At 43.0% G+C, this 13,898-nt stretch overlaps 1 protein-coding gene across 1 annotated transcript; it reads left to right on the forward strand.

The window, feature by feature from the left end:
• The first annotated feature begins 579 nt into the window (after positions 1 to 579).
• Positions 580 to 6,858, forward strand: LOC115387318 (transmembrane protein 235). The gene is made up of 4 exons (XM_030089988.1): positions 580 to 785; positions 1,830 to 1,907; positions 3,839 to 3,976; positions 6,609 to 6,858. Exons 1-4 carry the CDS (start codon positions 614 to 616, stop codon positions 6,851 to 6,853), a joined length of 633 nt encoding a protein of 210 aa, XP_029945848.1. The 5' UTR covers positions 580 to 613; the 3' UTR covers positions 6,854 to 6,858.
• The last annotated feature ends 7,040 nt before the right edge of the window (positions 6,859 to 13,898 follow it).

Genomic DNA, 13,898 nt, shown 5'->3' on the forward strand with positions numbered 1-13,898 from the left:
CTGAGTTGTTCCACAGAACAAACCATCAATTAAGGAGTCTCTTTTCTTTTCCTTTGTTTTTTTTCCTTTTTGTTTGAATAACACTTATCAACCTGCAGACACGGAGTCCGTCCATTCTCCACTTTTGTCACAATTTTGAATGCAGATTACTCGTTGTAAAAATTGTTTTTCACCAAAAACATGAATGCAGGCGTGTGAATGCAGTTTTACTTTGGAAGCTGTTACCGGAAGTAACGCGCTGTATTCCTGAGCATTGACCATGTGGTTCAGTTTGGAGAAGCGCTGCAGCAGAGCTTCAGTTCAGACTCTCCTCCTCAGCAGCATCAGTGTAACAGGATATAAACAGGATGCCACAGACAAACACGCTCATCTCCCTTCAGCTGTCATTTTGATTCATGCTCCTAAAGTGGGAACAACTCCTGGAACTATCTCTTTATTTTTACTTTCGCTCCCCATTCACTTCTAATTTTTTCTAGGATGAAGAAACAGTACTTTGCTTGGATGCGACTGGGCAGCTTTTACGCGTCGGAGCGTCGAGACAAATCCCAGTGTGCAGAAAACACAGTGACCCCGATGGAGCGCTGCCTCGCCTGAGCCCCGAGTGGACTGCAGGATGAAGTACGGAGCGGTGGTCCTCTCGGCTGGACTCACGGGTCTGCTGAGCTTCACCCTCCTGGCTGTGGCAATAGGGACCGATTATTGGTACATAGTGGATGTAAATAAGCCCAACCACACCGGCTCAGACGACATGAGCTCGCACTCCGGGCTGTGGAGGATAATTGAAGGTAGGTGTGTGTGATCCAATCCAGTTATTCTAATGCTTCACGCAAACACACACACAAATATGTCTCTTCAGCTTTTATGAAATAATGTTTTCCATGTTTTGTCCCACTTGAGGTGATTTTTAGGCTTTAAATATACGTGCGTAAAATCAGCTTTACGTGCGTAAAATCAGCTTCACGTGCGTAAAATCAGTTTTACGTGGACAGTATTGAATGTAAAGTCCTGTGTATTATTTTGGAATAAACTCTTTTGTCAGTCAGGTCTGCACTGGGTTTTTTTTTTTTTTCTTGAAGTAGCAGTCTTGATCAATCCTCAATTCTGTCTTCAAATTGGATTTCCTGGGCGTTGAAGAGACACTGGCGAGAAGCACCGCTGCTCTCCATTGATCATGTCTCCGATGGTGCTGCTATATCGTGTTAATTGTCAGCAGCAAGCCTCAGCAGTCCCCCGATCTATTCCTGGTGTCTTCACTGTTTTGGAGGGCAGAACAATCAACTACTTGCAGAGAGAATGAGACACACTGCAGAGAAGTGCATGATGTGTAAATACATTCTAACTAAAAAAATGAATGAGAAGACAGTAAAGCACACAGATACTCAAAAATGCCATGCAAATGTTTATGCCTCATGTGCACAGCCCCTTGCAAGGTGCAGGTGAGTGTCTAAGGAAATTGTGTGTTATTTTGAACACAGCTGGATTATGGTGCTTGTCTTCTGCACAGTTTGAGCTCCCAGATGTGTTCAATTTGTTGCTAGTGACGCTCACAATTCTCATAAGTGTCAAGTAATGAGACGACATGAATCTGACTCAAGCGGGGCTCAAGCAATGATTACCTTGTGCTCCCTCTCCAACATGGAGAGCCCAACAGATGCGTGCCATGGAAACATATATTAGTATATATGGCTTTGAATATTTCTGAGGGTAATTTTAGCTCTCCAGGCCTGCAAGCAGCAGTTGTTTGATACATCAAAGTGCAATTTCATGAAATCACACAGCTGTGACATGAAGCCCCTGCAATGTGTAACCTTTCACTCTGACATTTTCAGGAACAAACGTGAGTTCAGTCATCGCCTCTTTCACAGCAAATATGTCCAGCCTGTCTGAGGCGGAGAGGCAGCTTCTTGGTGAGTGGGTTCGTTTATGGACACATATATTTCTTGAAAACGACATGAACATTCAGACCACACATGTGACTGTTTGGCAAAGACAATGCTGTCAATCATAATCACAGAGGAAGCCATGACTCAGTGTTGGCAGTTTCCAAGAATTGTTCTCTTTGGTCAGATAAAACGGTTCTTTTGTGGAGCCCTCATTGAAATCTGGATGTTTTTAAGAGCAGCGCTGACAGCGCTGATAATGAAGCAACTTCAACGTCCATTGTCACAGAAGCTGTCTCAGGCAAGTCCCTGCAAGTTGACTTCTTTTCCAAGTACTGCTGGTGTGAGAGAAAACCAATCGCACCCTGGATGGTAGAAATCAATCTGCAGAATCTCACCAGTCTTTGAATGATTTCCCTGCATGCAGTGCTGCCAAAGCCCTTATTTTTGGTCATGATTTTGCTTCATATTATTGGGTTTTCCAGTGTCTTTATCCCCATTTTGCTTCCAGTGTTTTTTGTTCTTTTTGTTCCCATATTTTGTTTCATTTCCTGTCAGTTCCTCTGTTATCTTGTCACGTTTCAGTGAACTTCTGTGAGAAATTCCTCTTCACTCTCTGTCTCATGTTTTCTCCCACCTGTGTCTTGTTCTCCTCTGTTCCTTCAGTATTTACAGTATATGTGATCATTCGCTGCTTCCTCTTGTCAGTCAGGACTGTGTGGTTTTGTCTCCTATGTTGCCTGTTGTGTCACTCGTTTGACTTTCAGACTCTTCATTGAATGTTGTTTTTTTTTTTTGTCACACCTGAAAATGTGTTTCTGGATTTTTTTCCCCCTGCAACCTTGACAAGAGTGAAACACACACGGCTGTTCTGTAGCTCAGTTCAAGCATCTTCAACATTTTTAGGCATTTTTTTACATTTCAAGCTGAGGAAAACGGTCTGAGCAGTGAAAGTAAAAACAGAATCCCATGAGTTGCAAATCTCACATCCCCGGTTTGTTATTAAACGTGCAACACTTGCCTTGTGTCACATTTTCAAAGGGAGTAATTTCGTCATCTCATTAAAAGCAAACGGTCGAAAAAGAAAGTGGTATTGTTAAAAAGAAATAGCCGGAGGAGAAATGTGCGACCGATTTGATTGATTGCTGCTCTTTTCTGCATCAACAGCGAGTGTGATTTTGCACTGAAAGCCGCTGCATGGGTTTAGAAACACTCTGAGAAATCGTTATCGGCGACTGCAGTCAAAAAAAATGTGTGCAGTATAAACAAAATACCAAAACCCACTGCCTTCTCTCATTTAAAATGGGCTGAGGCCGAGAGGACGGCTCTGCTGTGGTCAGATGGAGTAAAATCGGTTGTTCTCCTTGGAAACTGCTGACACCGAGTCCTGAGGATGAGAGGGAGCGTCTGGCTTGTTAAAAAGCCAGCACACCTGATGCTAAAAGGCTGAGAGTATGGCCACTGTATTATAATGTAACACATGCGCTCCCGTCCAGACCGATTTTTCAGACATTGCTTTGCATGTTTGTGCAGGACAGCGCTAAACCACACACCGCATCCTTTCCATGATGCTTCATTACTGAAGAATCCAGGTCCTAAAGAGGCCGATCTGCAGCCCAGGATGTCGACCACTTCAAGACATTTAGCAATATAAAAGAAGCACTTTGGTGAAGACGACACAAGACTGTTAATGTAGAATCTTACAAAAGTCAAAACAGGCTAATAATCCTGTCCAAAAACTCTCACAATTGGCCGTTGCTCAGAAATTTACAGACCATCAAATCAAGAAAAGAAGCCTCACAATTGGCGAACCCAGAGCTGCCCTCAGATGCTTCCAGCATCTGTGTTGTGTTATAAATAAAACATGAGTTTCTCGGGTTTGTTTTTTGCTCCCATGTCCCACATTATTCCGTCCTTGTCGGATCGAGGCTCGCGCTGACCTCTGTGTGTGTCTGCAGGCCTGCACAAAGTGGTGGTCATCCTGCTGCCCCTCAGCCTGATCCTGCTGGTGTTCGGCTGGATCTTCGGGCTCGTCAGTTCGCTGGCCTGCAGTCCCAAGCTCCTGGCTGCGTCGGCGTCTCATTTCCTCCTCTGCAGTAAGTCTTCTCCCCTCCGAATGTTCCTGTTTTGTTGGTAGCCTGGAGTAACACAGCTTCTTTGCTGCTTTATGTCAGCGTGTAAGACTTACAGCGCAGAGATTACTGCAGCACATCTGTGCAGGTGTGAACTACAACATGTCACCTAGGAAATGCTGAAAACTCTTGTCTCTTCCACTCCATTCAGTCTGTGTCTATATTTAGCCTTTCTAGATACGAGGACTTTGCTCTAAGAGGATGATGGCGAGTGAAAAAAAACAATTGCTTTAATAGATCTGTAAATATTATGTTGATTGCAGTTGCATGTTAAGAGCCAGGTAATGATTTCCTGCCTGCACGGGGCAGAGGGGAGGATTTCACGATGGGAATAAAGACATCAGGAGCAAAGTCGAACAGACTCTCACAACGCTGCATTTCAGTGGAAACACAGGCAGAGCAGTGCTGTCCTGTGTGAGACGGACACGCAGCGTCCGATCAGACGCCGGCACCGTTTTTCAAACTGTAAAATGACGTTGAGCAATTTCACTGAAGACATTTTCCTCTCCGGATTTACATGAGAGGAATTGGCATTGCAGGCTGGTTTGTGACGAGCCCGAACATGAATTTAGACACTCGTGCTCCAAACATTCTCAGCATAGAAAATTGACATAATTAACTGTATTGATCACAGCATGTTGGCTGATTGCTGATCACTGTAATGTGGTGCAAAAAACAAAAAAAAAAGATTGTTCGTGATTGGAGCATCCTATTTGGAATCATCTGTAGCCTCTTCAGCGTTTCATTTTCAGGCACAAAATGATTTTATTTACTTTGTGCAGAAACTCAGCTTGACCATTTCTCTCAGTCTAATATATAAATTCTACTTCTGGGTTTGGTTAGAATTCATTGTTCAGTTCAGTGATATAAAAGGAATTTCCAACAGAAGATGAGCTCAGAAAAACAAGATATGAGACTGGCTTCTCTTAGGGGAAAAATGCCAGATAAACAAACAGGAGATGTGGTTTTATAGTGGAACAAGGCCGTGCCTTCATCAGCACTTCTGTTATAGATGTATTGCTTTTTCCCCCCGGGAAGGGTTCAGCTGTTGACCAGTCACATTAAACATCCTATCGATCAAAGAGCCCATATGATCAGATCTAAACTCAGAGGGAACGACTTCAGATCTCTATTTGGGTAAAAATTGAGGGTATGCATGAATCTGTCACCGAGGCACAAGGCCTTATTATATACTGTGTCATCTCGGCTGACATGCCCGGCCCCTCATGTCACACAGAAGAGACAGCTAATTTTATGGTTTGCACCGAATGTCATGTCCACATCTCTACATGGAGAGAGCTCTGCAGCTCGCCAAGCCCTCCCTCGCGTAAGGTAAACAGAGGGAGGATGATAGATTTCGGTGTTTTTGTTTCTCTATCTCTAAGACAAACTGCTTTCTGTCAGGGACTTTATGTTGATCCTTGTGTCGCCAGGGGTTTCATCACGTCCCGCAGTCCTGATTTTATTCATCTCCAGTTTGCACCACTCTTTCGTCCAAAGCAATCGGACATAATCCCAGAGCTTTGTCTGTGAAATACAGCCTTTTTTTCCCGACCAAATGGATGTCCAGCCGGTACAACTTTTATATGTTTAGAAAATGCAGATGTTTAGCAGAGGAAAAACTGAGGCGCATGAATGCTGGACTAGGAATTCATGCATTGAAAGAAAACATCTATAGGGTCCAGCCAAAGGTGCAATCTTACATATGCATTAGCAATTTCTATCTGTAACAGACCATTGTGTGTGTCACAAAGGATCTTTTGAGAAGTTTTGAATTCGCATTCATTAATCTGATCTGATACTGAAAGGATCTTTCTCATAGGTCCGCCTCCTTTTGTGTTGCATGCACTTTTCCCGCATGCAAATTAGCCGCCCTGCAGAACAGACAAGACCACAGTTGCGAGTTTAAATAATCTGTAATTAACGGAGGTTAATTGCCTTTGAAGAGTGTACTGTGTGCAGTGGCTCTGCTTTCCACTGCGCCACTCGAAAGGTCAGTCTGAATCGCTCATTTAATGGTCCAATATTTAAAGTGTTTTGAGTTTGGCATTTAATGATGTTATATTTTATTGGCCAACCTCTGGCCTCTAATTGTTATGCTAGGCTTTTTTTTTTTTGTGTTTGTTAATCTCTGTTTGGGAACACAAGAGGGGAGAAAGGAGCTTATTATAGCCTCCCCAGGTTTCTCTCATGTACTAAATGATCAGGTTAAATTTGTTGGCAACATACAGGGATAATTGATGTCTGATTTAGAAAAGGTAAAATGATAGTTTCTTATTTTTTAACAGTTAAACATCAACAGATTTCATTCTTGTTTGTGTCTTATGATGCACTGGTTTTTGTTAGAACGTGTGCGTTGGGTTGTGGGTCTTGAGTGTACTTGTGTAATCGCAAAAGCCGAACAAGTGTGATACGCCGTGGTCATTATAGCGCCTGAGTTATGCAGCTGTGGGGCTTCACGTCTGGAAGGTTCATTCCATTTTCTTCAGACTGATCCATTTCTGCATGACAGGTACATGACAACGTGTTAAAATCTAAAAAGTTCGCTCTTTCAAAGGTCTGTCTGTCTGTGTGTCTGTCTGTTTGGCGTTAACAGGTGTTTTCACTCTGTCGGGGGTCAGCGTCTACATCAAATACTCACACCTGGCCATGGAGGAGTTCCAGCGTCTTGTGCACCCCGACAGCCTGGCGTACGTGGACGTGTCTTTCGGCTGGTCCTTAGCGTCCGCCTGGCTCTCTTACAGCCTGGAAGTGGCCACCGGCCTGCTGCTCCTTCTGGCAGCCAGAATAACTCAGATGAAGGGGCATTATGATTCTGGAGTCGCCATCGCCATGCTATAAATGGACCTTTTCCTCTGGTGCACAACATAAACTGGAAGAAAAAAAACAAAAAAAACAACCTCAACAGTTCTTTTTCTTTATTCATTTTAAGCTCGGAAGTTTTCATGTCAGTCAAAAGCCAAGGCTGAAGTGTACCGAGAGCTGTCTTCACATCGCTGTGAATGTTCGTGATACAAGTAAGGCAGCGTAAGATATTCTGCCGAACATCTGTGTCTTCATTGATTTCTCTCGCTCGCTGTGACGCTTTGCTGCCTTTCATCCTCGCAGTACGCAGTACGATTTAGTGTCCATTGTGCCGGTTAGTAATGATGGTGACAATGTGTCTGTATCAACATAAAAGCAACGCAAACCTCTCGTAGAGCAATTACTGCAGGAATCATGCAGAATGTTTTTCAGCCTCATCCCCTTAAAGCCAAATGGACACAGATCAAACAAGCTGCTAAGTTGGATGAGCTGATATTCCGATAAGGATTTTTTTTTTTTAATTGCAGTATCAGAGACGCTACATACGGTTTACATTTCAGTGGGGGGGAAAAAACAAAACAAAACACTGATTCTGCAGGAAGAAACAACCAGGAGAGACGAGACCAGAGCGCAGGGTGAGAAGCGGTTGTGTTTCCAACAGTTCAAAACAGGACATCAGCTCCATGTCGGCTCCGTGTGCCAAACTAATTTAGCATTTCACAGCTTTCTAAAAGCAATTAGCATTCAGTCCTTTGGCTGCTGTGTTTCATTTTTTTTTTTTTTTTTTTTGGGAACCATTTTTTCTACCAGTAAATAGAAAAACCTTGAAAACAGGATTGAAAACATGCACACTCTTGGCGACGCTATAAGCTGTTTTCAGCAATACGTGTGCACGTGCTTCGTCTGTGTCCTTGTAGGCGATGGCTTGATGTCGTGATGTCCTGTCTGTGTTCTGGAAGTGTAAACTCCGAGTAAAACCAACAATGTGAAAAATATATTTAACATCTGAATAATGATGACTTCGTCCTCTTCTTGCAATCAAAACAATCTCTTGTTAACCGGATGAGTTTTTATTGTTCGCCATAAAACATCAATCCAGCTGCAGAGAGGATGCCTTTGTTGACATTTATTGTATCGCTAATCAGATTTCACAAATATCCTGTGTACTCTGCCAGGCAAAAGCATCTCCCGAAGCATTGCGATTATATGCTCACCCCTGCACCTTGCGCTCGCTTTATATTCTGTATACATTACAATTGAAAAAACAACAACTGGAGCAGCCGCCGGAATTTGTTTCCTTGGGTCAAATTGGGCATCTGCCTGCCTCTGAATGTAAATGAAGCACGTCGGGAGGCCGAAGCGAGCAGGAATCATGAAAAGAGCTGCCAGAGGGAGCCTCAGACAAATTCAGAAGCGCCTGACAAATCATGTCGCAAAGCTGTTGTTTTTAAAAGTCCCGTTAATTCACATGCAAAATAGGCTGCATCCGCGCCGCCTGGTGCTTGTAATTGGCCTCAAGACATTTCGTGCTTTCGTGATAGTGCTGCAACAGGTGGGACGGCGCCTGAATATTTCTATAGCACATTCTGCTTCCCCGTGTGAGCAATGTAGGAATGTAAATGATTCAGGTTTAAAAGCATGTAAAACATGTCTTTTTGATTTCAGCCCATTTTCTTACTGGAAAATCAACAATTTCAATTAAACTGACACCTGATTTCCAGACTCCTGTAGTGCTGAGGTGAAAACAGTTCAGAAACCTGTCATCTTGAAGACAGTTTTGCTTTATTCCTGGAACATTTACCCCAGCCTTGCAATTCAAGTTTTCGCCACAAGATGGTGTAGTTAGTCGATTTAATTAAGTAAAATGTTTTTTTTTTAAGAAAAAAATGACAACAAATATCATTACATAATATTTGTTCCTAGTAGTGTGAGTGTTTTTAATTCAATTGGTTTTAATTCATTTACAAATGTAATTACTTTAATCATTGGAAATGTGAAATATCTCCCAAAAAGCATCAGCTCAAAAATAGAGGCCATTCTGTCTCTAATGGAATTTGAACCACAAGATGTGAGCCTCCACTAAACTCTCCATTAAATCTCGGAGCTCAGCCCCGTAATGGGAAAAGAGGGGCAAAAAGCCTGGCTGAGGGCGCTCGTGGCAGAGATGGAGGTTGGAGCATTAAAAGGTGTGTTTATGTTTGCGCGACCCACATTCGCACCATGATTTAATGTGCAGCTGCCTGTTAATCACAAACCAAACCACAAAACATAGTGTCCACTCAGCACCGGTCCCGCAATGCTTTCTCAGACGGCACAGAGAGCAGAGAGCGATAAAAGAAAAACCAAAGCACAGTGGCACAGTCTTACAGTCCCTTTTATATATTGGACCTGCTGAAATTCCATTAAAGTTTTATAGAACCTAATAATTCAATCCGCGATGGCAGAAGAACCCCAAAGTTGGTGCAGGGCCATTACTCTCAGGTTTGCGCCCTTGTCCTTGGCAGGATGCAGTCATTTTGACTTAGGCGACCTCCGGGTTCTCATTGAAAGAATTTATCTTTCATCACAGCCACTTTCCTTGATCAAAAGCTCTCCTTGGGAAAGCTATTTTTTAAAAAAAACGCTCAAATAAAACACATTCAAAAACAAATCAGTGGCTGCGTGAGGAGGCCTTGAGTTGATTTGTGAAGCTCAGCGTAGTCATTACACCAGACATTCTGCAGAGTCTGCGCTGTTTGAATGGGACTGGAGGCATTTTAAAATTGTACATACGAATGTAAGCAGTTCTTTTCATCAGTCAGCAGTAAATACTGTGACCTGACCCGGCGTCACTGGGCCTGCATTGTTCATGTTCCTGCTCTACATCCATTCATCAATCCCCCTGCTTCTCAAACTCTGAGCTTTAGACCCAAAGTGGGTTCCTGACCAATTTCCCTTGGGCCTCCAGATGGCAGGGTGGAATTAGAAATAATTTTGTGACTTTATTTTCTAAATGAGTCGATTAAAATGAAGAGCTTGTTTTAGCACCATGTGGTGTTTGGCTGGAATGCAGCTTACCGCTTTTTATGTATCGTTGCATGTTTCTTATATGGGTTTGTGGTCACAGCATGACCACGCACATAAACTTCTTTTTCCTTATTTTTATTCTCAACATTGCTCTCCTCTTGATTCGCTCCTTACTGCCAATGTTTTCGACCATGTTTCACCACTGATTTGATTCATGGTTGGGGTTCTGCTGTCAGGGTTCAAATACAGACATGTATTGCCCCTATGGGCAATAAAGGATGCGCAACGCATGTTCCTAGACTGCGGGATGAACCCAGATCACTCAGGGGGAATGTCAACGCCGATGAGGATCATGCATATTTACACCGGCAGCCCAGAGAGCCAACGCTACACCTCCAGTCAGACCGATGAAGGCTGAATTAATCGCGGTTTCCAACAGCTCTTTCTCTCTTTTCATCCTGACGTTCAGCATTTTTCTTTCACAGATACTTAATTGGACCTTGCTGTGTTGCAGTGATAAATGTTCCAGAGAGAAAAAAAACCCACAAAGTTAGTGGAGGTTTTTTGAGCCTGTTGTTCTGCAGAACGCACACACACACACAAAAAAAAAATCCCTCTCGACAAATTATCTGCACTATATGAAGCAAGTATTCTGTTCAGCTGGTCTGTGCGGATGGGTCATTATTTTCTTTCTCCAGTCTACCATTATGAGGAATAAAGGTAAGTAGTTCACTGCCTCCAGGGCAAGAACGTTACTCACTGGAAGTAAAGAGACCACCAGGCATTGCTGTGAAGAATTTTTATTGATGGAGAGTCTCTGAGTGAAATATTTTCAACTGGAGCTCTTTGAAAAAAGGAGCTTATAGTGATTTAATGTTAATCGGTTCTGATTTGTGATATATAAAATGTTTCTAATCATCCTTGCTGTGGTTATGAAGCCTCAACAACACGTCCTGTCAACACCTTGTTGATTTCAACAAATGCAGTATGTCATTATGACTGCTTCAGCAGGTTGAGAAACAGCCTGATTTCTTTTTTTGTTAACAAATGCCAACAGTTGACAGTCGGTGTTTTGCACGTGTGGCTTCGAAACGTCTCCTACTCTTAAATCGACTCGCCACGCCGGGAGGACAATCTGCTGGAAATAATGGGAAAATAACAGACCATTGAGGAGGCGCCTGGAGAAAGCGACTCAGCAGTGTTCGTCCAGCATCTGTGTTTTATTCAATGTATTCTCACTGAAAACACTGAATTAATTCTGCGAGTGGATTCTGCTCGCTTCCTCCTATTTTCACACCCTCTCCTCCCAGTTCAGCAGGGGCCACGGGGATCGGGGTAATTAATCCTCCAACACTTTCATCTCCACGTTTCGATTCTCGCCATCTTTCTTCCCTGTTGTGGAAGCTGCTTAAATCTGGATCCCGTCTCCACGTCACACCGGCTCAATCGAGTGCCGCCGCAGAGATCTGCAAGGAGATGGAGTCTCTGGATTGAGCGGTCTCATAAAGCGAGCAGGGACTCGGTCCCTGGAGGAATGTGGAGGGGATGTGTTTTGTCTTATCTGGGAAGCGTTTGAAAAGTTAATGAGACTTGTCCCCTGCTCAGCCGGCACCGGCGGTAAAGGGAACATTCAGTAAAATTAAAGGTGACGTGGAGCTCATCTTCATTTGTTTTGTTAGTGAAAAAAAAAGTGGCTGCCTGGTTATAAGGTAGGGGACACACAGATGCAAAAGACAATATTGAATTTATCAGGACACGTTAGACAAATGGAGAGACGTGTTCATGTAAATTTTACACACACACACACTGAAGCAGTTGTCATGCATGTGGAGACCAACTAAAGTGATCATTTGTGACTCATCAAACAGCGCAAAACACATAGAGGGTTTTTAATGAAAAACGTATTGTGGCGCCCCAGAGAGAGAGAGCGAGAGAGCGAGAGGAAAAAGCAAGTCGTTTATTAGAAATGAGAAGCTATTTTCAGAGGTTAATCGTTACGTAATCGTTCACTGTTACCGTTTCACTTAAACTTAGACAGTTCCTGATTCAGCAAAATGCTGTAACTTATCAGCAAAGTGTGTTCAGATAACCCTACACTAGAATATATGATAAATGATAAATGACACTGTGCACAAAGAAGTCAGGTTCAAGATCAAAGATGGTAAAATCGTTACATCAGGAATGCATGCTCTGGGATTCGGTGTGAAACACTTTAAAATGAGGTTTTTATCATTTTCATTAATTTTATCAATTCTCCCCGCTGAGAGGGGAGAAGATGGCGACGGCTCCCCGGTGAAGCTTTGATTCAGGAGACAGCAAAGTGGAGCGCGGACCAGGGAAGTGCGGCGCGAGCGGCCTGATTTGTCTTCCTCTGCTGTCACTCTGTCCTTTTCACATTTCCCATCTCGCAGAGTTTATTTCAACGGGAAAAGACAAATCGTCTCAGTTGGCGCCAGGCGTATTCTTATCGCCTCCGTACAGCTTCCTTCGCAGCTTCTCCAAGCCGCCGGCAGACGCTGTGGATGTGGCGCTAATGGGGTTAAATGAAGCCGACCGGCGGCGATGCGCAGAGGGCCACGAGGAAAATTGTCGGTGAGCAACAGGCCTCACGTCGCCCGCGCCTGGAAATATCACGCCGGGTGGCTGCAGCAGCTGTAATGGTGTCATGGCTTCCAGAGACATGATAACCCAATAAACCATGAAGCACAAGGCCGTTGATTGAATTAGAAACAGCACCTGAATCTTTACCGGGTTTCTGCTTCAGCTAGAAGCCAGAATGACTTCGCTGTGAATCCATGGGAGCCTCTCTGGTGAAAATTCTTGAATAAACAGCAGATCGATTCAGCCGATACTGTGAATGAACCACACTGCGCAGTGAAATATGTCCCACGTGAAGCAAACCTGAAACACAGTGTTTAATTGTTTGGGAAGATTGGAACATTGGGATTTTTCTTTTCTTGTTTTGAAAGTACCAATCCCGCAGTATTATTACTATTATTATTTTTCTGGGTTGAATTTTCTTCCTGATTCATGTTCACTGCAGCAGGGAATATCTTTTCATTCATCCATATTTAATGCTGTTTTATCCATCTGAGGGTAGTTTGCACTGTTAAAGCCATCACAGGTCAAGGCTGCTGACCAATACACACATAAAGAAATACATGCAGATAACGGAATGATTAAAATTTTAATTTGTAAAATGCAACGACTGTAATCCCCCTCATAAGTGGAGTTAAGAAGATGAAACACGTTGATTATTGTCTTTTGCAGAAAGGCCCGGGTCCATTACCAACACTCACTGTTTGGGCATCCAGTCCACGCAGTGCAACATTAGCATTGATTGGAGTTGCGTTTCAGGCAGCCAAACAAATTAAGTCCAATAGTCACCTTCATTATTTTGCTTTCCAGCAGCCCCTGAGGGAAACGCTGCCTTCCTAAGAGACTCCATTCTCCACTATACAATGCCATGCTTCTAATTACCGTGGTCACTCCGCAGTTTACTCTTCACATCCCGTACATTAGGTTAATTGAGGCTTTTTGCCTGCTGGGACTCGGAATAACACCAAAGACAGCAGGTGAGTCAGTCACGACGGTAAAATTGCAGATAAAAACTAAAACATTGACCTGAAATGTACCAGGAAAAAACAAAGGAATGTAAAAAGAAGGTTTTGTGGATCTGTCAATGACAAATAACTCATTTTTTCTGTCGTTTTCAATTTGATCCCAAGTGCACATGACCATGAAATAAATAAATAAAACTCAAAGAGCATAACTTTTAAATAAAAACACATCCAATACTGCGTTGTTACATAAACTAAAAGGAGAAAATTGTAAGGGAAAATAATTGTTTTTAGCTTGACCTCCTGGAAAATACAAGGAAATATAAAGGGAAAATAAAGTATTTTGATTATTTCCTAAAATTTTGCTGCATTAAAATATACAACAAATGACTTAATTCATCTGAGAACATCTTCTGAAAGTCCTGAAGCCATGCTGCAGTGAATTTTTCATGTCTGCCAAACGTTATTTTGTAATTTTGACCGATCATCTCAGCGACCAGATTACACGTTCACCC

This window comes from Salarias fasciatus, chromosome 4 (assembly GCF_902148845.1).
Source record: "Salarias fasciatus chromosome 4, fSalaFa1.1, whole genome shotgun sequence".
NCBI lineage: Eukaryota > Metazoa > Chordata > Actinopteri > Blenniiformes > Blenniidae > Salarias > Salarias fasciatus.